At 32.2% G+C, this 26,299-nt stretch overlaps 1 protein-coding gene across 1 annotated transcript in view; it reads right to left on the reverse strand.

Moving 5' to 3' along the window:
• The window catches only part of LOC129223079 (uncharacterized), a 162,589-nt gene that overhangs the window by 130,722 nt on the left and 5,568 nt on the right, over positions 1 to 26,299 (reverse strand). The window contains exons 3-8 of the mRNA XM_054857645.1: positions 22,316 to 22,368; positions 21,477 to 21,573; positions 18,916 to 19,032; positions 17,121 to 17,209; positions 8,994 to 9,139; positions 1,072 to 1,187 (exon numbers count right to left, since the gene is read on the reverse strand). Coding sequence (XP_054713620.1) covers positions 1,072 to 1,187; positions 8,994 to 9,139; positions 17,121 to 17,209; positions 18,916 to 19,032; positions 21,477 to 21,573; positions 22,316 to 22,368 — 618 coding nt within the window. The remainder of the gene's footprint in view (positions 1 to 1,071; positions 1,188 to 8,993; positions 9,140 to 17,120; positions 17,210 to 18,915; positions 19,033 to 21,476; positions 21,574 to 22,315; positions 22,369 to 26,299) is intronic.

The raw sequence follows: 26,299 nt of genomic DNA on the forward strand, positions 1-26,299 counted from the left end.
TATGCTTTCATTTATTCAGTTACCCTAGTATTTGCTCATTAGTTTGTTCAAAAATATCTTTCAGATAGAAAGAATAGAACAGTCGAGTAGAAAATCTTTCATGCGAAAAATATTTTTACTTAGACCCATAAAAAACACATGTGAAAAATTTCCACTTTTTTTTTTTTTTTTTTGAAAGCACAATTTAATTGCCAAAAATAGAAAATGATAAGTTTTATTATAAAATATAATGTTCTTTATGTACTGTGATTTTCAAGACAAATTTTCAATTTGTTCGTTTTGAAAAAGCTTAGTCGTCTTAACTTTTTCACTTTGCCCCACATTCAACTACATATGTTTCGAGGTTAAAAATGCCCTTTTTCCAAGCGAAAACTGCGTTGTCCTCGCAGTCTGAAGATATAATGGTTTACTTATCAAAAAACCACACTGTAGCCAAAAGCAGATTTTTATTAAAATGATCATTTTTGTTTTCTTTTTACTATTATTGTTATCGGAGTTTGTACATTATTTTGATCCAAAAAAATGTGCTTTAACAAATAAAAAAGCTCCATGAAATGTAAAATAGCCAAATATTTTCAAGTCAAAATACAATCAGTAAAACGATACGCTGGTACCCCCCCCCCCCCCCCCCCATGATCGTCTGCAAGTGATGTAACGCTTTGAAGGAGGAGTGGAGTCGTGAAATTATGGCTATGACTAAAGGGATCAAGGGAGCCACAGAAATAATACATCACTCAGTTTTTTAACGAAAACATGCTTTTGTGATATAGCGTGACATGTACAAGAGGGGGGAGGGGGTAATGCGAAGTGTGGTAAAGAAAAGAGGGGGTAAAGTATTGTAACAAAATGTGACATCATTTATGGGTAACCCTTTAGACAATTTTCCGCAAATAGCACGAACCTGTGATCAATAAATGTGAAGTCCCGGTGAAACAATATCACTTAAGGATGACTAAGAATGACAAGTACTATTAAATATCACTTTGGAGAATAAGAAAGAAGTTCATAGAAAATGAGTAACAAATTGTGATGTAAATAAACATTAAATCAGACTTAGTAAATAGGAAATACCTTTCCTGTTCTCTTCCGTTCTTGTATAATTTCCAAAGTTACATTTTTGAAGAAATTTATTCCTTTTGGAGGGAAGATGCTGATTCGTAAATATTTCATGATCCATGGAAATACCACTGCAAAGAAACACGTATCTAAAGAAATGCCAACACAGTAAATACTACAGAACTACAATCTTATATCGACAGCCCGGTTACGACATCCAATGACTGCCTGCAGTTTCACCATTGTTCGAGGGTCATCAGTGTAGATATACCAGATTGATGATCGCAAAATAAAGGCGAATACCGTAACCGAGCTGTCGGCAAATGCTTACAGTAACATTAATTTTTGATCAATTTTAATTGCAGTTGGTAAAGCGAATGCACGTGGTACAATGGTTGAGTAAAAGTGATTAATTGCTTTCCAGTTCAGTTGTAAGGTTTCACTTTAAACCATATCTGAAATACTGCTGGAATTTGAGCTTGTATAGAAAGAGATACTGAAATCCGTTTTCCCATGATTCGCAAAGACATTAACCAAAGTATTGAGTTTCAATATTTTATTTTTATTTATTTTTTAATGATTTTTTTTAAATACTATAAGAAACAACAGGAAATTTTCCTTTATTTCAAACTAGCTGGGTCTCCCAGCTTTGCACGGTCTGCCTCGAAAATCAAAGATGCGTCAAGTGACGCATGTTCAACAATCAGGCTTGAACAACAACAACAAAAAAAAAGCAAAACTTCCCGACAGATGGCGGAAAAATAACCGAAAAGGAAAGATTTTAAATCCCCCGATTACAGGAAAAGCCTCAAAACAAACGCAAGAATTTTATTTGTTTGCAGTCGAGAAAAAAATGGAAATCGATCTTTCTTCTCAATGATTTTATTCACGCTAATTAAAACTGAGCTAGGCGGCAGCCGATAAATTTCCAATTTAAAATTGATTTTTCCTTACTGAAAAATGTTTATACAGTCGGACCTCGATTTAACGAAATCATAGATAATTGACTCGAAAAAGTTATCGTTCAACTCTATGGAGAGAAACAAAATACTGTGTCATTTACAGCCTGCTGCATGAGATTTTACAGTTTCCAGGCCATGTGAAGCATTAGAAAAAGTAACAGGGCAGTTCCATCTTCGCTTTCTGGATCATAATCACTATTCATTGGTTGCCCCCCCCCCCCCCCTCTCCTCCCGCCTGTCAAAATTAACTGATTTCAAAAAAGGTTTTTCTGCTTCGGATAAGATGTTATATATCATTTGGAAAACAATCCAGTATTTCCAAAATCAATCTAACAAAACAATTTTTTTTTTCGGCTGTTAAAATAATTCGTTAATTTGGGGGCTTATTATTCGTTAAATAGAGGTTTTTATCTTCATTTTACTCGGGGAAAAAGAAAAATTCGCTAAATCGCGAAATTTGTTAAATAGAGTTTCGTTAAACAGGGGTCCGACTGTAACTTTTCTCCTGGTGATTTTAAAGCATAAAGATGTATTTTTCGCGGGCTTTCGTATGAGACTCCAATTGAACCCATAGGACAATTATTTCGGGTAGAAAGAGCCATTTAAAGCCATTTTGGGAATCTAAAATTAAAATTCGAACGGTTCAATACGTTTCTTTTTAGTTTGGAAACCCGCCTACGTCCCTTTTCGGGTGCTCAAGTACCTCCTGCCAAATTTGGTTGAGATGCGATGTAAACTGCGGATTTGTATAGGGAACATACTTATACACATATATTCTTTGTTTTATTTAAATAGATTATTAAAATGCGAGTTAGGAGACATGGGCCATATTATTTCTTTCCCAGCTCGGTTGAAGGTCCACGCAGCAAGATAATGTATTGTACGTAATAACATCAAATCAATTGGCCGTATGAACAAGTCAATTTTTTTAAAGCATTGAAAATGTTTCTTAGTATGGGAAATATTTTATATTAATGTTAAATTCATACTCGATATTGTAGAGTCAAATGATGAAATAGTTAAGAGAAAAAGTGTTGGCAGCTTTTTTTAAAAGGGGCAAAACCACTTCCTTCACAAATATGCAACTAAACAAATGAGAATTAAATGCAATTATGTCTTCACTGTTTTGCACAGCAACGATGAGTCCTGTATTTGATTGAAAATGCTTATTAGCGAGAGCGTATTGAGGTCCAGTATTTTTCTATAACGCCTAACTTATTTCCAGATCATAATTAGTTAATTGCGGCTATTAACAAATGCATTTAGCTGTACTTTAATGATTTTATTTATATTTGTAGTGCTTTGAAAAAAATAAGCAATAAAAAAAATTCTAAAACTTGTATGCAAATTAGTTGCTTGCAAACAGCTCTTTAAACTTTCCAGTTTTATTTCTTTAAGAAAAAAAAAACAATTTTTGTGTGAATTTGACTAGTCATTCATGATCAGAGATAATTTTAACGCCTCTACGGCATTAATTTAACTCATTGAAAATCGGAAAAACTCTTTAAAAACTGCTCAAGCATATTTTCACGCTTTGTATTCTAGATAAAAATTTTGCGTCGTGGGAAATTGGAGAGGAAAAATATCAATGCGATTTTTTTAACTATTGTATTTGAATGTTTTTTTAAAACTTTTTTTAAATATAAAATTTCAAACAAGCAAAATGTAAAAGAGGAAAAATAGTAAATATTTCTTTATTTCTTGCTACATTTTACTTCATCCATAGGGGGCCTCTTTTTTTTTTTTTTTTTTTTTTGAGCAATCACGATTGCTTATTGCTTTCATTTGACTGTTTTTGATGTCCTATCATTTTTCCCACCGCCACCCTCCACAGCATCACCGTCGATCGGGTCCTCACGATGCTGCACCTCTAGCAAAAACCGTCTCCAGGTTTCGTCAATATCCTACACTTACACGCATACATACACGCACCTACACACATATACATATATACACCTACACACATACACAAACACATACACACAACTACCCACACACTCATGCCTGCACACAGACACAAACACACACGCCTACACACACACACATACCCACCACACACAAACACACACGCTTACATATACACACACACTCGTGATTGCGAAAAACATAATTTGAATTCAAGATGACAAAATTCAAATTTTTTTTTTTTTTTTTTTTTTGAACTGATCATTGTTGTTTAGGTCCATTCTTTACCGTTTTCGTATATTTCACTCCTACAAAATGAATTCTTGTTCGTTCCTCTAAAAATATCAAGCAATACCTTGAAATAAAACCCTTGCTATGATTCTGATTTCAATATTGACTTAGCAGTATCATTAATTTCACACTTCCTTTAGTTCAACGAAAGCCTAAAACGTAGATGCTTTAAGTGTCATCCAGTTGCATAATTTGTACCTGTATACAGTTACATAATTTGTACCTGTAAACTCGGTAGGAAATCAGCACGACGGCAGCGACGTGTGTCGAAGATTCTTGAGAATGTGGATTGTTTCTTAACTAGGAACGAAAAAAAAAACTTTTAAAGAAAAAAACTAGCTGCGTCGCCCGACTTTGCACGGTCTACCTCGAAAATAAAAGTTATGTCAAGTGACGCGTGCTCAACAATTAGGCTTGAACAAAAAAAAAAAAAATCAGTAAAATATTGCGGCAAATTGCGGAAAAATAACCAAAAGGGAAACATTTTAAATCCCCCGATTACAGGAAAAGTCTCAAAACAAAAGCATGAATTTTATTTCTTCATATTCTAGAAAAAAATGGCAACATATCTTTCTTCTCAATGATTTTCTTCACGCAACAAATTTTAATGAAAGCATTGTTATGGAAAGTTGAAATGAAGCACTGAATAATAATTTGAATGGAAGAAAGCCTTCGAAAAATAGGGGTTTTATGTCGAAATCTAACCATCGCAATTAATAGTTATTAATTGATTTTTCCGCTAATTAAAATCAGAGAGTTATGTAAAATAGCCAAACATGAAGACGGAAAAATAACGAATCTATCGATACCTGGTTTGATGGTCAGTTTACCGTCGTTTCGGGAGAAGTGACCTTGACATATATGTATAAGTACATAAGTTCAGTTTTAAATATATAACATAACGTTACAATTTATCAAGAGAAGATTTTTACGGTATTTTCTTGGATATAATCCGCAGGTAGGATGAACTTATATTTTTGAAGTAAAACGTCTAATTTTTAAGCATTTCTCGTTGGTAATTCCAATTTTATGATTAATTAATGTTAGTTAATCTTGCAGACTATTTTTGGGATTACGAATTTGCGTCACACTGTAGAAAAAAAAACTGCAGAAAAAAACTTCTGCTGCTGGACCTGCACATAAGATCACGCTTAAGTTTCTTGGTGCCATTTTTATCCTATTGGTTGAAGAAATGAATATTACTATGCAATACCTTTAATGGGATCCTTAAAATGAGTAGGGAGAAGTGGAGCACATGTGTACAGTTAAAAAGTCAGTTTAAAAAGTCAGTAATCCAACGTTATTAAGCACAAAACTTGCAAATGATTGCAGACACGTGTTTCGGTGTTACAAGGAACACCTTTTTCAATGCAAAGAAGTGTGAGCTTTTTGGATGAAAAGTCATCCGAGAAAAGCAACACGGTGGAACAGGAGATAGTATAAATATCAAAAAATAGAAATTAAACAAAACAAAAAAGATAAAATGACACATGGAGACAAAATTGATTATATAATTCCATCAAGGGAAAAAACCGTTAAGTAATAAATTTTAAAAGAAAACCCATAAACAATGCAAAAAGTCCAAAAATGAAACCACTCTGAATAAATTAGCAATAAATTTACCAGCGGGAAAAACTATGTATGGAAGCAATGTATCAAATGGAGAAATGCAGAAAAAACAGAGTGAAGGATAAACATATTGGAATTAGTTAATCACAAAACGAAATAAGAAAGCAAAAAATGAAAAAAAAGTAAGAAATGTACGACGTTTATATAAAAATAATAGAAAATCTAAACCAATTTTAACAAAGGAGTCCACACAGAGGAAAAATAGGGAATTGCAGTAAGATCGTTAACTAAATCAGAACGGTTCTTCAGGATGTGGAAAGATTCCCAAAAATCAAGATCCAACGAATTGGGGCATTTTTGGATAATTTGATAAGAGTTAAAATCAAAAGAGTGATTCGATTCCCAACAGTGTTGAGCAATACTGGATTTATTCAGCTGTTGTTTCCTCACATAGCTTTGATGTTCTTTTAACCGAAATTTCAAAGAACGGCGGGTCTGTCCGATGTATCCGAGTCCGCAATTGCAAACAATTTTATAGATCCCACAGCAATTAAGAGGGTGAATAGAATCTTTAAGAGAAGAGAAAGAAAGTTTATTAATAGGAGAAAATACCACTTGGAATTGGAATCGCTTCAGAATCTTAGCAACCTGAAAACTGATACCAGGGAAGAAAGGCAGAACAACTAAATTCTTAGTGTTAAAAGTTCTATTAAGAACAACATTTTGAGATTTTTTGCAAAGTTTTTTGTAAATGGAATCAACTAAGGTGGGCGGATAGTCTCTATCAACAGCCACAGCTCAAAATGTTGTTCTTAATAGAACTTTTAACACTAAGAATTTAGTTGTTCTGCCTTTCTTCCCTGGTATCAGTTTTCAGGTTGCTAAGATTCTGAAGCGATTCCAATTCCAAGTGGTATTTTCTCCTATTAATAAACTTTCTTTCTCTTCTCTTAAAGATTCTATTCACCCTCTTAATTGCTGTGGGATCGATAAAATTGTTTGCAATTGCGGACTCGGATACATCGGACAGACCCGCCGTTTTTTGAAATTTCGGTTAAAAGAACATCAAAGCTATGTGAGGAAACAACAGCTGAATAAATCCAGTATTGCTCAACACTGTTGGGAATCGAATCACTCTTTTGATTTTAACTCTTATCAAATTATCCAAAAATGCCCCAATTCGTTGGATCTTGATTTTTGGGAATCTTTCCACATCCTGAAGAACCGTTCTGATTTAGTTAACGATCTTACTGCAATTCCCTATTTTTCCTCTGTGTGGACTCCTTTGTTAAAATTGGTTTAGATTTTCTATTATTTTTATATAAACGTCGTACATTTCTTACTTTTTTTCATTTTTTGCTTTCTTATTTCGTTTTGTGATTAACTAATTCCAATATGTTTATCCTTCACTCTGTTTTTTCTGCATTTCTCCATTTGATACATTGCTTCCATACATAGTTTTTCCCGCTGGTAAATTTATTGCTAATTTATTCAGAGTGGTTTCATTTTTGGACTTTTTGCATTGTTTATGGGTTTTCTTTTAAAATTTATTACTTAACGGTTTTTTCCCTTGATGGAATTATATAATCAATTTTGTCTCCATGTGTCATTTTATCTTTTTTGTTTTGTTTAATTTCTATTTTTTGATATTTATACTATCTCCTGTTCCACCGTGTTGCTTTTCTCGGATGACTTTTCATCCAAAAAGCTCACACTTCTTTGCATTGAAAAAGGTGTTCCTTGTAACACCGAAACACGTGTCTGCAATCATTTGCAAGTTTTGTGCTTAATAACGTTGGATTACTGACTTTTTAATTTTTCAGCACAAAGGTATTTATTCTTTATGTGTACAGTGTATGTTTTACGGAGATAACTTGAAGCAAAAAATCTTTAAAAATTCTCAGATGGTGATAGTACCAGTCCTACTTCTTTGCACAACTTTAAAAGCAATGAGGTATTTTTTGCTTTTGTGGTAACAATTTCTTTGTTTTAGGAGGCATTGTACACAATTTTATCAGTACCTCCTTCGCATGAAAACATATTTTAAACTAAAAAATATGTTAAACTTTATTATTGAATGAACATTCAAGTAAATTTATGACAATGTTTAATTTTTTCATTAAATTAATAAATATTTCTTAATTTTTTCAAGTTAGTTCTAAAGGGCTGTCCATAAATGATGTCACACTTTTTTTAAATATTGTTGCCCTCCCTCGTTGCAAAGCGTTACACTTCACGTTACCCGCTCCCGATTTGTACATGCCATGTTATTTTTTACAAAAATATTCTTTAGGAGAATGTGTGATGTCACATTTCTTGTTACCCCTCCCTCCCCCTCGTCACAAGCTCAAGATTTCACGAACCCCTTCCCCCCTAAAAGGGTGACATCATTTGTTGACAGCACATTAAATAGGTGATAGAGTCTTTAAAACAACATCTGGGACAGATGTGTTGGTCAACGATTTAGTGTTATAGAGTTCTTACAGAAAATAGGAAGACACAAAATATTTTCATTTAATTGAAAAGTTAAATTTTAAATCATTTTAATGCATTATCATATTCTGTAAGAAGCTTAAAAGCTACACATAATAAAAAAAAATATTCAGGTAATAAAATATTCTTTACAATGTGTAGTCTAATAGGCTTTATTCTTGTCTGTCCAGTGATCAGAGCGTGCTACAAAACGTTTAAATTCAAGTGTTAGTTGGGTTATATATTTAGCAAACAATATTTCTTATTGACGCCTTTATGTACAATTTAAACCGACACAGTATTGATTACAAACCTTTCAATAAAATCAAAATGTTTGCATATGTTTCGTATTCAAGAGTGTTTCTTTTAAATATGATGATAATCCTGTTTCCCTAATGTTTCCCTAATTTTTTCATACGGTGCTTTGCACCAGCCTTGTTCACATGTTCTCTCTATAGGCTATAGGGAAACATGTGAACAATTAAAGACATTTATTTTTAAAGATTGATTAGTAAAAAAATAATTTTTTTGAAAAATCTCAAATTCCATGCCACTAACAAAAGATTTTTCATTCATGTGCACATTTTGTTCACTGAGAAATTGCTAATATTTTTTTAGGAATAAAGAGATGAAAACAATTGTTCACATGTGCCTTTCCCCCATACATCCTTCTCTTGAGCTCACGGTATGAGTTTTGCTTTAAAACTGTTGATAGTTGAAAACAGAATAATAACTTACAAAAAAGAACGAATCTCCAGCTAATGTTCCTTGTAAAAACATCTCTTGCTGCTTTTACAAATTTGTTTTCTGGGTCATTATGGGAATCAAGCTTTGTAGAAAAAGCAGAACTTGCAATGATATCCATTGTAAAAGCACCATAAATTCTGAAAAAAAAAACACAATGAGTAGGATAGACCGGGGCACGTTTACGCAGTGTCCTTTTTTTCAAAACGAATTATAACTGGAGAGCCAACAGTCTTAACAGATTGATGCTGCTCCTTAGTAAATATATTCACAAGTTTCTGAGCATCAGTCGAGCTTTGGTCTAGCATGCAGAAAGAATAATCTGTTTTCTACTGGGTCGAGTAAGTTTTGAGATGAACGTTTTGAAGCTTATTGTGAATAAATAATACTTAGTTAAGAAAGAACAAATATATAAAAATTGCTCCGAACTGTCTCAAAACTTTTTAATATTTTCAGGCTATTTAGTTTTGAAAATCTCCATTCAAATTTTAATTGAGTTACAAATTCGTACCTTATAGCTTACAACATTGTGGTGCTGTATTCATGCCCGTTCAGCTTTTAAATTAGACACTACTCAGTCTGTAATAAATTTGCTTTATGTTAACGACGGTAAGACGTTATGCTCAAAACACTAACAGAAATACGTTAGGTGTCAAAATAAGTATGCGTAAACGTGCCTCGTGTCCGGGACAAGTTTACGTAACCGACTTGGATTCAAAAAAAAATTTTAACGGTTAAAAACACAAACTGAGCAACAACTGACTATACCAATTTTGACTCCATTAACTGACTAACTAACTTGACTTCATCAAACTGCAATGTCTAAAATTTCCTAAATTAAAACATAAAATTTAAAAAATTCATTGAAAAAATCCACGTAAACGTGCTCCGGTCTACCCTGCTGCTTAACAACCGTTAAATGTATTTTTCTTGCACCAAGTACCGAATCCAGCCCGTACTTCCAGCAGTAATTGGTAGCACATTTTATGCATGACTGTACAGGGCGTCCGAAAAGTCCTCGACACATTTTAAAAAGTCATAGTAAAGTAACAAATATTCGTATAAAAAATGCGGTTTGCACCATAATACTTCTTAGGTTCTAGAATTTTTATGATATCGTAGGAAAAAAAAAGGAGAAAAAGAAAAAAAATATTGTAAGTAATCGCTGTATCTTCACGGTAAGAAAAACAAACGTCGTGTGAGTGTTTAATCACTTCATTAAACAGAAAGCTATACCTTTCATTTCCAGAGTTCAATGTGTGCACCGTTAGTGGACATGGAATGAACTTGAGTATGGCCCCACTTGATGCTTATAGGCCGTGGCAATCGCTGAAATTCATGGCTATAGAGAGGGCGCTACAGGCAATCCCTGTTTTCCATTCTTACAGTAAAATTTCCATTGATTGGTGGATACACAGGATTGAGTTCAGCGCCACTTGCGGTTAAAATGGGCGACACATGAAGTTTTGCGTTTTACGTGAATTTCAAGAGTTGCATCGGTTTAACTAAGAAAAGTCACAAATTGTCAAGGCCCGAAAGAATCAAGTGGGGCCATGACTTGAGTATCGTTTAGATGTGGTTTGAACCACATACGGTGCACACATTGACCTCTGGTAGTGATTAATGAAAGATATTGCTTTCTTTTTTTTTTTTTTTTTTCGAAGCCATAAACAAATCTTGAAAATGTGAAACATTATGTTGTGAATTGCATATTCATAAGACAATTTTTTGCTTATCTATGCATTTTTAAAATATGTCTCGGACTTTTCAGAAAATTTGTATTTTATATATAGTTTTATACCGACTTTAATTTTCTCATTTTCTCTTTCTCGTTACCTGATATATCTGCTACTCCTGTCCCAAATTACTCACTACATTTGAATACGTTTGTACTAAATTTTTTTTTTTACCGATTTTATGATTTTATTTTTAAAAATTTCAAGGATTTCAGATAAATTGACAACATTTAGCTAAACCTTCCCCCCTTGAACAAGAACCAAATTATTTTCAAAAATGCGGGGTTTGCACACTCTTAAGCCAACCCCCATTTCGTCAGTATTCCTCCACCAATATTCGCTTAAAACTATCATCTTTCCAATTAATTCATACGAATGCAAACTGATTCGGAAAAATCAACGTTTCAAAAATCACCAGGATTTCAACGAAACCGTTACAACTCACTTCAAATCATCAGTGGCAACATTTTATGAGGAAGGTATTTCAAAGCTTGTTCACAGATATGGCAAATCATCATGGTGATTATGCAAAGAAGTAACCTTCATCGTTCCTTGTTTTCGGTCTTTTTTTATTTTTTTATCTATTTAATCGTCTTTCTTTTATAGCCTATCAAAATTTCAGAAAAAAAAAAATCGTTTTTCTAGACATTTACGAAATAATTCAAGTGCATTAGTTCTTACGTTTTATGAATTAGTTGAAATACAACGCTGGGCCATTCCACGAAAAAGAAACTACTTAGTGCTGCACGTAACGGTATGAAGTAATAATTTTAAAAGGTAATGATGACATTTTTTGCCTAAGAAATCATACATGTGTTTTTAATTTGTTGAGCAACGAAATTTTATTCTTTACCATTTTCAAGTGTTATTTTTAATGAAATATATGAAGCGTCACGAGCGGGACAAAATGACCGCTGATTGGCTCCATTGTGTTTTAAAAGCAAAAAAAGGTGATTATGTTTTTTTTTGCAGTTTATGCATCTCCATTCTACTATCTTTTTTTAATTATTATTAAAATCAATAAAATCAAAAATATGTCTGTTTGCATTTAATTCTAATAAGACTAAGGACATGTTACCGATTTTTCTGAAATTTGATTAACATTTTTGCAGAACTGGGTGGTATACATCGTCGGCATCATGCTAAACTGGCACTTTTCAGGAGAGCCAAAACACTGAATATAACTTTTTTCCACGTGAAACGTTTAGTTAATTTCAATGTTTTAATTTTTCTAGATAACTTTAAGAGTAAAAAAACTTTTGACTGAAGTAGTTATCATCAGTAGCCCTTTTTGAGTACTACTACGTATTCTATTATCTTTGCTACGAAAATTGAATTGGAAAGACGCGATATTTCACATTCGCTGGTTTGGCATGGTGCCGGCGATACATCAAAGGCGATTACTCCATAATTCGTTCTCGGGTTTTTTTCCACTTGTTCTTCTTTTTAATGTTAAGCAAGTTTTTGACCCTAATTACTCAATGTAAAGAAAAAGAACTTCAAATTGTAAGAAAACTATTTTTGATAAATTTGCTTAAAACTCGCCTAACAACCAAAAGTCCCATAGTGATTGTCTTTAGCAGTGGCGCGCACAAGGGGAGGGTCCAGGGGGTCCGGACGCATATAAGCTACCTTTACTCCTGTTCGGGCATAGGGACATTTCTAGCCCACTGATTGGTTGTTCTGGATGTCAATCGAAGCTAAACGCCATTGTACTCTTATTCAGTCTCAAACACTATATTTCTAACTTAAACTATACACTGAATAGAATTTGTGTCCAAGAATAAGATCTGTAACTGAATATTCAATGTAGTTAACGAAAATATCTCTGTTATTCCCAAGAAATTCAATCTCTTATAACTTAAATTATAATGTACAATTTAACAACTCTTTTAATAGCAAAATAAGTGGTGGCGTCCTCTCTTGGAGAATACGAAAAACTACTTTTCATGAAATCACTGGAATTTGAGTTATAATATATTTTTAACGATGTGTCAGTGTAAATTACTTTGTAACTTACTAAATAAACTATTCATATAATTTTTTTCATTCTTCATAATATTCAATTTTATTCTTAAAAATAAGTAATTTAAAGATATTTCTTAGTAATGAAATCATTGACAGTAAAAACAACAAATATTTAATAATTGTCGACGTAAGTCCTTACTTGTTGATTGCTTATGTAATGTAAAATAAGTAATTTAAAATGTTTTCATTTTATTTCCTACAATTTTCACAATCCTGCAAATCAATCGCAAATTACTGCATATCATTATAATTGAAAACCTTGCTGGTAACGAGAAAATTTCTTAGATTAAAAAAAATACAGATTTTTAAATTTCTGCATATTCCGTCAGCGTATTTTGTGTCATTAATACATATTTTGGTAAAATTAAAAAAGGAAATTCACACATTTTTAAGCTATATCCGGTTGATTTCTGATCCACCTATAATTTGCGATAAGAATAATCAACTTAATTACCCGTCACATAATTCAAGCAAAAATCCCATGAATCTCTGATCCTAAAAAACCAAGTTTTTTTTTTTTTTTTTTTTCATTTCATTCAAATATCAATGTAAAAAATTATTTTATGTAGTAAACATAGCTTTTTTAGTTTATTTTAAATTCGTCTTAAAAACTGAGGACATACGAATCTTTCTCAGTAAACATTTTATCTTTTGAATTCCTTTTTGTGTTCGGTACATCACCCTGCTAATTCCAAGGCCATTTTCTGGGACCTTCGAAATTACGATCATCACTGCGTAATAGTATTTCATGATTCTTAACTTTATTTAAAAATGAAAATGGAAGATTTTTTTCTTTTTAAAAGTCACACATGTTAACTGTTCTCTTATCAGTAGTTGAATCAATGTTTAGTACACATCAATGTAAAATATTTCGTGGTTTACGCAGATAATTTTTCAATTCCCTTTCGTGTTCTTCATAATATTTAAATTTTTATTATAAGAAGTTATTAATTTTATATCTTTGTAATGAAATAGTTGATATTTAAATTAAAAGCCTGTTATTCAAACTGTGAATATTTCATAACTACTGACTTTATCCTTTAGCTAAGTTAGCGATTGCTTACGTAGCATGAACTCAGTAATTGAAAGTGTTCTCATTTTAAATCATACACAAAAATGTAATATTAATACACATTAATTTCAAATTATTACTTACAATTATTTAAAAGGAATCTCCACTGGTTAAAGAAAGTGTTTAAATGTAAAAAAGAAGTAGTCAACACAATTTTAAACTTCTGTACTTATTTATTTCATTAACAAATTTTGGTTCATTAACAAATATTTTGTAAAAACAAAATTTTGTAACATTCCGGACATTTGAAAATTTTATCGAGTTTATTTTAGACGAAAATATCTCTTTTGATTTCAATGAATTGCATTCTTTCTAAGACCAAATTAATAATTAGCTTGTCATTTTATGAAAAAAAAAAAAAAAACTAAGTGGTGGCCTCTTTCTTAATCAATGCAGAAACAGTTACCATGTCTAAATTCAAAAATAAAAGTTTTCATTTTTATTTATAAATGACTTTATAAGTCGTGAAATACTGTTACACAGTAGTGATGATCGTAATTTCGAAGATTGTAGGAAATGGGCTTCGGAATCAGGAGGTTGGTGAACCGAAGATGAAAAGGAACTCCTGATCGTCAAAATTTTTCTAATTTCGTTCGTTCTCAGTTTTGAAGAAAAAGTTAAAATAAACTATTTAAAACGATTAAACGATTTAAACCATATAAATAAGTTTTTACATGGACATATGAATGAAATAAAAAATTCTACGTGGTTTTCGGAACCAGAGTTTATGCTTTTTTTTTTTCTCTCTCTCTCTTTTTGCTCGAATTATGTCGGATAAGTTCATTATTCTGACCGCAAGTAATAGATTGGTCAAAAACCAACCGCATATAACATAAATATAACTGAAATTAAAAATTTTGATTTTTACCAAAATGTGCATCGATGATCCAAAATATGCTGACTGAATTAGTGCAGAAATTTTAAAAAATGTCGTCTTTTTATAAATTATTTTTTACCTAAAAATCCTTTCGTTACCTGCAAGGTTTTCTCTCCAATTATAATAATAACCAGTAATTTGAGACTCATTTATGTGATTTTCAAGATTGCAAGAATGAAAATTAATTTTTTTTAATCACCTCTTCTAATTATGTAAGCAATCACCAAGTGAGGGCTAAAGTCAATAATTATAAAATATTAGCTTTTTTAACTGGTAGTGATTTTATCACATAGAAATATCTAAAAATTACTTGTTTTCAATTAGAAAAAAACAAGTATATTATAAACCATGTGAAAAAAATGAACAATTTACAGAGTAAGTTACCACGCAATTTACACTGAGACATGTTTAAAAATATATTCTCATTAAAATTCAAATAACGTCCTTAAATGTGATGTTTTTCGTATTCTCTAAGAGATGGCGCCGCCAATATTTGTTTGTAAAATCGTTGTTGAATTGAACATTATAATTTGTGTTATAAAAAATTGAATTTCTTGGGAAAAACAAAGATATTTTCGTTAGCTACATTGAATTTTCTGTTACAGATCTTGTTCTTACACACAAATTCTATTCAGTGGATAGTTTAAGCTAGAAATATAGTGTTTGAGACTGAATAAGAGTACAATTGCGTCGAAACTTTGATTGACATCCAGAACAACCAATCAGTCGTCTAGAAGTGTCCCTATGCCCGAACAGGAGTAAAGGTAGCTTATATGCGTGTCCGGACTCCTCCCATCGCATTTGAGTTCTTTTGATTGATTTTAATCCTTTGTATGTAGTACGTAAAATACCAGGCAAAGGTAACAATAACTTCTGATTTAGTAAATTAAAAAATAGAATTTATTTTCTCTCTTTCGCCCCCTGCAACATCGAACTGTATGTGAACATTTAATTTTAATTATGAGAAAAGTAAATACATTCATTCTTGTACTTTCTGGTATTTTAATTACATATTTGTTATTAACAAATCAATTTTAATGCTACGTAAAAATCTAATATATATTTTTTAAATATTTTTTGTTCCCATCACTCGACAAAATCAAAAGAACATGTTTGGATACGTATCGGAGTATAATATGAGAATAGTGGACCTTCGATTCTGGAGCCCCCCCCCCTTCGGCCCTTTGAAAATTTCCTGTGTCCGCCACTGGTCTTCAGCAATCAAAACTCAAGTCTCTTTTTGATTTGATAAACGAATTTTATTCATATCTTGATTACGAGTTGTAAAAATAACTGCAAAAAGTTGAAAGCATTTAAAAAGAACATCAAAAAAGGAAGAATGCATGAACGTATGATAAAAAGACTCAAGTGGTTAAAATTTAAAAAAAATTAAATGAAAAATACTGTACGTTAAAGTTATTTCCACTGTTTACAAAGATTTTAGTGATAACAAAATTTTATCTCCGCATTTTGAAAAATTGAAAATTGGATGTTTTTGCCATAAATCAAAACACCCTATGAAGAAATTAATGAAATTCATCTGAAAATTAATGAAAAATTAAATTATTGAAGCGTTTGGACTGGACATAAAAGCATAATTTATCATAATAAAGTTGCTTTTTTTTTAAGTATTGATGGAGTTTTGCAAATGAGCAATCTTTTCGGAGAAAAGAAAGGTCTCATTTATTTTGTCTGATTATAAATTACTAGTATACCATTTTGCAGTAACTTACTGCAAAATACCTAGCTTTGCTTTCAATCACTGAGTTGAACCGCACCATTGCTGCGGTCACTCGTCTGGTGTACTAGTTTTACATCAGCTGCCAGTTTGTTTGGCCCTCTTCGCTCCTTTAGGAGGTTTTCCGCCTCCAGCTCAGTCACTTCCTATTCCGAGCTGATGAGCGCTAAGAAAGACGAAACTGCAGTCCTCGGATGGAATAACTGAGCTGGCGGTGTACTTTATGTACTATTGTATACTATTTAATTTCTACCCTATCTGTCGAAATGTTTTCCCATTTTGAAAGAAAAAGAAACGAAAAATTTGTTTTCAAACTTTTCGTTAACATTTTTGTTATTTTTAATCTTAATGATTTATGAAATGAAGAACAATTCTTTTACTTTCAAATGCTCTACTCATTCTTTAAACTTTGGTTCTGTCCAAATATTCATTCATTCGTATTTATATGTTGTCAATTAATTAAAGCATATTAGCAGGTTCGGTGTTAATTTTACTTAAATTTTCGAATTGACATCACGCTTGAAAATGCACCCGAAACATTTTAAAATATATCAATGTGTGAAATTTTTAAAAAACTCTGAGGCACATTTTTTCATCAGCTATAAATTTTTACAGGGAAAAGCAATAAAGTATGAGCAGCGATCACTGTTACAAAAGAACTTGTTCTTACTTTTTTAAGTCAACAGGTTTCCCTTGTTCCGCATAAGCTTTATAATTCGTGACACACGTATTTGCACATTCTTTGAAAATTTTCACCATCTGTAAACACATTCAAACAAGAAGAGTAAAATATGTATTGAGGGAGCAAGAATTTTCATTTGTTATAGCAATGTCAAAAACTTTAAGAACTAACCTTAGAACACATGGGCCATATGATGTGGAGTCTTGACTTACGCAAGGGATGCGTTGCAAGACCCCTCGTGTAATTTAAAATTTTGAATTGTGAAAAGGATATGCATACAATTTTTTTAATAAACATACACTGTCATTAAGACACTCGTAAACGCCCCTCAAACAGTCTTAAATTAAATTATTCCTTAAATATATATTACTGCTTCTTACATGAGGAACTAAATTCATACTTCATTAAAAATTTTAATTTTAAATTAAAAAAAATGTGTTATTAAATACAAATTATCATAATAATCCACAAAATAGTTCTTTGATTGTATGAAATTTTCTCTTTCTCTTCCCATCTTCCTGAACTGTGGTGAAAAAAAAAAACATATAAAATACATGATATAAAAAGATGACCATGTCCAAAAATTAATTTATTTCTTTACCCCTTTCTTACTTAGTAATATTAATGCATCTTGAATTATTTTTTGGTTCAAAAGCGTACATTTTAACTATTATGCTTCTATGAGGGTCAAAAATATTGAAAACAAGTGTTACGAAAAAAAATTGGGTCAGAAAAAAAAAAACATTTGAAATACAGGATATAAAGAGTTGACCATTGCCAGATTTTTTTTTTTGTATTTTTGTACATTTTGCATTGTTCAAAAGCCTACATAGTGATTATTATTTTTCTTTTTCGCAAAAAGAAACAAGAAATGAAAGAATTGCAGCTTTCCTCATTAGCATCTGAATGTTTACAATACAATAAAACCCTTTTTACAAAACAGAGTGTTAATGTGTTAACGCAGCAGAAGAACTATCGAATCCGAATGGTTTCGGAAAAAATGGTAAATTCGGAAACAATGACACTCTAAGTAGAACTGAAGCATTTAGAAGCAAAGAGGCGCCAACGCCAGGTGTCAAAATTAAAAGTTTTACCATAACGTGTGCAAATGTTAGATGAATCTCTCATCTATTTTGGAGCGAGATATGGCACTAGGAACCCCAGCAAGTGCAGATATATAGGACGCACTAAGGAGATGCTGACAGCATCTGCTTAAGTACTTAAGAAGTATGGTTGTTTGACACCACACGCTGTCTTATATGACCTGAATTTGTCCTACGTATAAGTAATGATACACCTAGCTTAGCACAGCGTTTCAAAGAATTATAAGTGAAAATTCAAGACATTGCTCCAGTGTACTAAACAGTATGATATTCAAGTTGAAACACCGATTCTGTCGATCTTGCTACAAATAAATCAGAGTTGTACTTCAAGGGTAATACTTTCTAACCCATGACGTGTGCTGTATTTTAAAAAGCCGCACATTTTCGGTCAATAAATCTGCTGCAATGCTATGTCGCCATTTTTTTCTGTTTCGCTAATTCTATGAAAAATGGTTTAACTCATAATTACGATCTTTCATCAAATTACCATAAGACTTCTATATTTATTTTATGATACATGAAATCGCTATTTTTCAACACGTAGAATCGTAATTTTTTCCCATTAATTTATGAAAACGTTAAATTAATAAAAATACTGTTATACTTTGTTACGCTGCAATCCTCAATAACCAAACAATCCCAATTTTTGCAAAAGAGGAATTGAAAAACTATGGACTTACCCTCTTAATTTTCCCCGTTGTGAATGTGGGAGTGATGATGGTGCGAACCCTTTTCCAGTCCTCGCCTTGTAGTATGGATACCATTTTATCAAAAACAGGATCGCCAACTTCAAATTTCTTAAAACAAAAAAAGTTTTTTTTTTTTTTTTTTTTTTTTCAGGACAAAATTGAAAGTTTGATTTTATCTCCATTTATCGTGAAAGATATCATTGAAATTAATTTATTAGAACATATAAAATCTAAGAATCGAGGAAACAAATACTAATTGATTTGTAGAAATCTAGCATCTGGACTTGGTTCCATGTAATATACCAATCACTTTCCTCATGTTTGTGACTAAGTTGCCCCCCTGTTTTCCCTTGAAATAATTTTAAATATTGAATTGTAATTGGGTTGATTACGGAATTTTAAAAGCATTTTTTTCTGAAAGAACATGCTTAAAAAGACAGGAATAAAACATTTTTAAAACAATTTGACAAAGTTTAATAAATTTTTTAAATTATTTTAATCGGTGCGCAGAGTCAATTTCATTTTAGCGCAGAGCGCAATGTTTAATTTACTTCTTTATTCTCATGTACTGTCAACGCGGTTGACAACAGGCGTAAACATTCAACACGCCAATAGAGTAGCATGCCAAAGTACCTTACTTGTGACGCCATAAAGACTACGCCTTAGTTTCAGAATCGGACATAAAGAAAATTAAATAAAAAATAACTGTTGGGACAGTAAAAGTTTTTTTCTGGCTCCATGGTTTTTCTTTTTTTTTTGCTTATTTTATCAATTTCAGTGACTATAAGTATAATTTTTTTTTGATTGAAGTAAACACTCCCATTGTGACAAAACATTTCCGATGATAGGTAAACCTTAACATTTTTCAAAAACGCAAGAATTGAATTTCTCGGGTGCAAATACATAACATCCCAAATGTGCAAGTCAATGTTTTTTTTTTTTTTTTGACTAACGCATGACATACCGTAACGTACATACAGTTTCTGAACCCCCCCCCCCCCCCCCCCATTTCTTTCAAATGCAACTAAAACGAGTAAAACTCAAGAAGCTTTCCTTTCCAAGAGATAGCTCTCAGTGATGCTGATCAACTAGTATTTTTGAAAATGTTAAACTCTGAAGTAGACAATGTTGAAAAAAAATCAAAAATAGATAGAAATGTATTTTTTAAAAGGCTGTAACAAAAAAGAAAAATCAAGCCATGCTTACAAATTGTGCATGTCATTTTAAAGAGGGAGGTAGTGTCTCTAAAACAAAGAAACTTCATCCAAATATTGTTCACCCTTCCAGAGATAAAGCAGTTTTAAACATTTTGTTGAAACTTTTAAATTTTATCTTGTTGCATTTTTATACTTTACTATCTCTTCATGTGTTTGTGCTGAGTGCACTATGAGCACTCTAGTCAACGAATCCTATCTTCAAGTGCTACTGGGTCATTCTCAGAAAAAGCAGGAATTTTGCTGCTGATTTAAAAAAAAAATCAATTTCTCCTAATATGTTATATACTTAAGATTAAGGTAGATCTATCTGAAATATTGTGCACAGATGTAATGTCTACGGATGTGATAAAAATAACCATTTTCTACATTTACGAACATGTGCTTTTGAAGTTTTGACTTGAAAGTTGAAAAGCAAATAAAATCACAAGTGAGAAATGGTGGCAAGGTTGCCATCTTCAGCCCACTGTATCTCGGGCCACGGGCAAGGAACGTTTTGGGAAAAACAAAAATATGTCTGTAGATTTCTTTTTCTTGAAAATTTAACGCATGTTAAATTCAAAAACTTCTGAGACTATGAAGGTATGATTTTTTCTTAGCCTGTCTGAATTAGTAAGGACTATGCCAAATTAACATATTTATAGCAGTATAGTAATATTAACTTAAAAACAAACTCTGTATGAAACTTCAAAAAAAAGTTTTAAAACAAAAAACATTCTGCATATTCGTAACTTCTAAATGTTTGGCTTTAGATGACCTTCTGAGCAATTTCTCTCCACAAGATAAGTAGTTACAGGGTGTCATGAAAAAAGATTGACTGTTTTCAAAAATTTATAACAGGAGAACATTTAATGATAAAAAAACAAATTCTTGGAGAAAATTCATGTGGTGGGCCCTAAACTTTTTCCCTCAGAGTTCCAAATTTTAGTTCAAATTTTTTTCAATAGATGGCGCTGCACATAGTAAGCCTGTAAGTCAAAAAAAAAAAAAAAAGAATTGAAATTCACTAATTTTTTATCCTATCGCGACATGGGATTACAGTCGACGATTGTTCGAAAATATTGTTTTGTTCTTTTGTTCATTATTTTCGAAAAATTATGACGTAATTTTCTATTTTTTTTCCTGATTTACGGGCTTTCTACCTGCTGCGCCATCTATTGGAAAAATTTTCAACTAAAATTTGGAACTCAGTGGGAAAAAATTTACGACCCACCACATGAAATTTCTGCAAGAATTATTTTTTTATCATTTACCGTTTCCCTGTTATAAATTTTTAAAAACAGTCTGTCTTTTTCAGGACACCCTGTATGTGATTCATTTTACATTACAATAACTTACTCTTCGGGACGAAAAAGAAGGGAAATCCTTGACCAATATGTTCTTTAAGAGGGCTGGATCTCCTATTGAGATGACAGGACGAGAGCCTTCAAAATGCCTAAACAGAAACAAGAGTCACTTGTTATCACTTGAATGTTCTAAATGTTTTTCAAATACTTGAACAATGCTGATGTGGGCAGGTAAAGTGCAGTTGCAAGGGGTTATCAATTTAGTACGGAAAGACACCTCACGGACATGGATGTGAAAAATAGAACGGTTAAAACGTGCATTTGGTTTTTGTGATTTCACGTAAACGTCTCGGATTTACATTCCTGTGACGTCACGAAATTTGGACAGAAGAAGAAATAATAATCTTCCGGATAAAACATGATACCGAAATGTCAAATGAAGTTACATTGTTACGTCTTGTCATTCTTTTTCTATCTCAGATCACTTTCTCACGATCACAGGGTAGGAAATCACAGAAAAACAAATGCGCATTTTAGCATTCTATTCTTTGCATTGATGTTCACAAGGTGTTTTTTTGTACTAAATCTATGATGCTCTACAACTCTGTAAATCACTTTTTTACTCTATCTCAATCTGTAGCCGAGATACAAAATTGTAACTCCGTAGTTCTCCACCAGGTGGAGTTGTGAGCGGTCTCATTCCGGTTCACGTATAATCCGTGAGCGTATATCCGGTTCACTATACCTAGACACTACGTTTATAGAAAAAAAGATAGCAGCAGTTGTTACGAAATTAAGAGGGTGACAAGGGAGTTTAGTAGACTGTCCCTTAGACAGTACGTAGAACAAACTTTTATGTCAGAACTAACTTTTATGTAACAAAGAACTTACCCATAAACTTGTCCATACTTATTATATCTTTCAATTTCAACATCTTGAGCAGGCTGAAAAAATAGCAAAAAGTTATGATATGCGATTGATCGATTCAATTTTAATTGAAAAAACATATCGAATTTATTGTGTTCGTGAGCGTTGTTCAACAACGAAATTCTAACGCTCAATCCCTTTGCAAATGGTACATTTTTACTAATTTATTTGCCCTTTACTCCCCGAATTTAAAATTTGGGTTTGAATTCCGATACATTCGAATATAAGGAACCGTTATGTATCATATAATGAAGTATTAACTTTCCAAAAAGTTTTGTCGTATTAAAAAAATATGAAATTTACGTTTGGAGGGCGTGACCGTACGGTCATATGTACAAATTATTATTTTTCAAGTTTTTAATTATTTTGAGATAGTTGATAATTTATATGAACATAATGGTTCCTTATTTTTAAATACATCACAATTAAAAGCCTAAGTGTAAAATTCGAGAAATATTTAAAGTAAGTTTTAAGTGTCGTAATGTTTACATATCACGAATTTTTACATCATAAAGTGCAAATATGAGCTCTTTATATTGTAAAAATATCCCTCCCAAACAAATGGGTTGAGCACAAAAAAATAAATATTGTTAATAAAACTCAAAAAAAATGTAAAATATTAATAATAATAATAATAATAATAATAACAATAATAAAAACTGCCTAAAATTACAGTCAACATTTCTGATAGTTAAGCTTGCAGGTATGTAAACGGTAAACAATGGTTATATACACACGTTTCCTTTAACTTTTTGTTAAACATTTTAATCCTGCTTTTGAGCAAAGCTATTTCATAGAACCTCTTTTCCTGAAATCAAAACACATCCTATATTTGCGTAGCAAGAAAAAGAAACATATATGATGTTTGACAGAAACTATATGACTTCATGAAATTCAAAAACATTTATATTTTTTTGAATTAAATGGAGTCCTATAATTTGATTCAATGAAAGAAAATAAGGAAGAAGACGGAAAACAGAATTGACTTTTTGATTGTTTCATACTTCCAAAAATTAAAATAAAATAAGTTCGGATTTTACACTAGTTTGTTGTATTTTTACTCGATTTTTTCGCACCGAAAGGGAAGTGAAGACAAATTTTCGACACTTGAAATCTGATTTTCAACATTCTTAATCTGTATTATATAGCAAAAAAGAGATAAAACGGTTTTAATGAACTGTTTGGGTATGAAACGACGTAACACAAACAGTGATAAACTGCATATCGATGACGTGCTGTCAAGATAAGTCACTTGGAAAAATAACAGATTAAAAATATCGGTGGACTGAAAAAAATAAATTACCGGCAAAAGTGTGAGAAAAGATAAACGAATTTAGGATACATTTCATTCATTTTTCTAAACTTCCAAGCAATATTCCAATGACGCGCAGAATTTTTGATGCTTAAATCAAGTTTCCCATTGCGATATTATTAGTACGCTAGAAATTCGCCCGTCATGGTATGACGGGTGAAAATTGTTTCTACATTTGAACGAAGCAATTGCCTGTTTGGTGATAGTTTGATCGTTAAAATTTTAACCCTAACTCCAGTGGATTAACCCTGAACTCCAGTAGATAGCGTTCATCGTTGACTACATTTTCGTTTCCTCATTCCCCTGAAATGACACAGTCTTACCAGTAAAACAGTTAAGTTACCGGATTCAGTTCAGCCTTGTCAAAATAAATCATTTCCCTGCATGTCAAGCATAACCAAAAAGCATTATCAATTTATCATGCACGTGCGCGAGTTTCATTGTTGGTGACGTCAGCGTTACTCGATCAGTGAATTCGCTATTATATATATGAGGATGTAAGAAGGCATTTACTCATAATGAGAAGTTATACAGTTTTAGGTCTACCACACGAAACAACTAAGTTGAATCTAAAGCTCTAGATTGTAGCTTAAGTTGCGATACGTCCGCCATCTTGAGGTTAAACGATGCTTTCATCGATGTCTGCTATGGTGAAATAGTATGTTTTGCTTCTTGATTGTAGATTAACATGGGGTTATTAAGAAAATACAATCAAAAAGCAAACCACGACAAAAATCTGAAACACAGAAAATTTTCTTTAGAGAAAATTTTGGAAGTATATTATTATAGATTGCGAAATCCTCTGGAGTAGATTGAATGCAGTGCTAAGCATAAGGAATGCACTCAAAACCTTTAACTTAGTAAAAGTGAACAATAATTACAGTAGTACCTCCTGTAAGGGACACCTCCGAATAAGGGACACCTCTATTTAAGGGACACTTTTGCTGGTCCCAGTCCCTTTGAATAGAGACTCCAATGTATTTACCTCTCATTAAGGGACACTCTATTTAAGGGACAATCAAAGAAACGAAAAAACAAAAATTAATGCATAAATGGATAAAAAATATTGAATTTTCTAGAATTCAAGTTCCACTTTTTCTGAACAAACTAACTGGGGAATAATGGTATAGGTTTCAAAACATGAACAAAGAAAAAGTACTATTATCACACTAAAATGTTAGCTGAAAACTACTCCCAAATGCTTTCCCCATTCATGTGGGTTCAGCACTGAAAACTTGAGCACCGCCTTTGACATTTTCTATTCATAAAGAAAGTGCATACTATTGCTCTAGAAGGGGCAAGGGGTGAAATTATCTGCAAGGTGTTTCTTACAAAGTGTGGATCTGGATTACTTCTGGTTGTTTTTGCTTTTGTTTTCATCCTCACTCATACTCATCTTTTAAATTCTTATCTCAAGTTTTGAGAATGCCTTTGAAAAAGCTCCACAGGTGTCTCAGAATGTACACTGGTGTATTCAACTCTAAGCAGATTTCACTAGCAAGTCAGGGGGGAGGGGTGTTGTTCAGAAGAGTTTGATAAGGTTTCTTATGAGAAGGAAAAGGCTGTATGCATAGAATGTTGCTTACTAACAATCAAGAATGGAGAAGGCAGGGATTATCTTGACTGATTGACCCAGTCACTATTCTAAAAGGCTAAATTTAGATTCGGTAGGAAAAAGGAGATTTTTTGCTTTTAATGTCCTGTCACCAGTCAGGTAGGTCATATAGAGCTCTGTTGCTGAGAGGAATTTGTTTAGTTTTCAAGCTTTAATTCTAGCCATGGCTTCTAAAAGAAAAAGATTAACTTTGAAAGAAAAGATTGAAGTAATAAATGTGGCAGAAAATGAAAAACTAAGCTTAAGGGATTTAGGTGAGAAATTTAAAATAAGTAAAAACCAAGTAAGTAATGTGCTAAAGGAAAAAGAAGAAATAAAAAGATTGTGGATTACAAATTCAAATGAAAATTCTAAAACTGTTAAGTTTAGGAAAACTGAAGGAGAAGATATTGATCAAATAGTTTTTAAATGGTTTTCGGCTATTAGAGGAAAGAACATTCCAGTTAGTGGAGTACTGTTGCAAGAAAAGGCGAAAGAAGTTGCCGAAAGTTTAGGATTGCAGAACTTTAAGGCCTCTAATGGATGGCTGGAGAAGTTTAAACTACGTCATAATGTTACTTTTAAAACTGTTTGTGGGGAAGAAAAATCTGCAGATTTGAAGTGTGTTACAGAATGACTGGAAATATTGACAGAAATTTGTGAAGGTTATGAAGCTAAGGACATATACAATGCTGATGAAACTGGACTGTTTTTCAGAGTTTTGCCAAATAAAACCTTATGTTTTAAAGGAGAAAAGTGTTCTGGCGGAAAAAGTTCTAAGGAACGGTTAACTGTGTTACTCTGCTGTAACTCGGAAGGAGAATTTGAAGTACCACTTGTAATTGGTAAGGCAAAAAAACCTAGATGTTTCAAAAACATTAACCTAAAAACCTTATCAGTTCAGTGGTATTTCAACAGAAAGGCATGGATGACTCAAAATATAATGATAGAATGGCTAACTGCTCTTGATGACAAAATGTGCAAAACAAATAGGAAGATTTTGTTATTTCTTGACAATTGTAGAGCACATCCACAAAATTTA

Source organism: Uloborus diversus, chromosome 5 (genome assembly GCF_026930045.1).
Source record: "Uloborus diversus isolate 005 chromosome 5, Udiv.v.3.1, whole genome shotgun sequence".
Lineage (NCBI taxonomy): Eukaryota > Metazoa > Arthropoda > Arachnida > Araneae > Uloboridae > Uloborus > Uloborus diversus.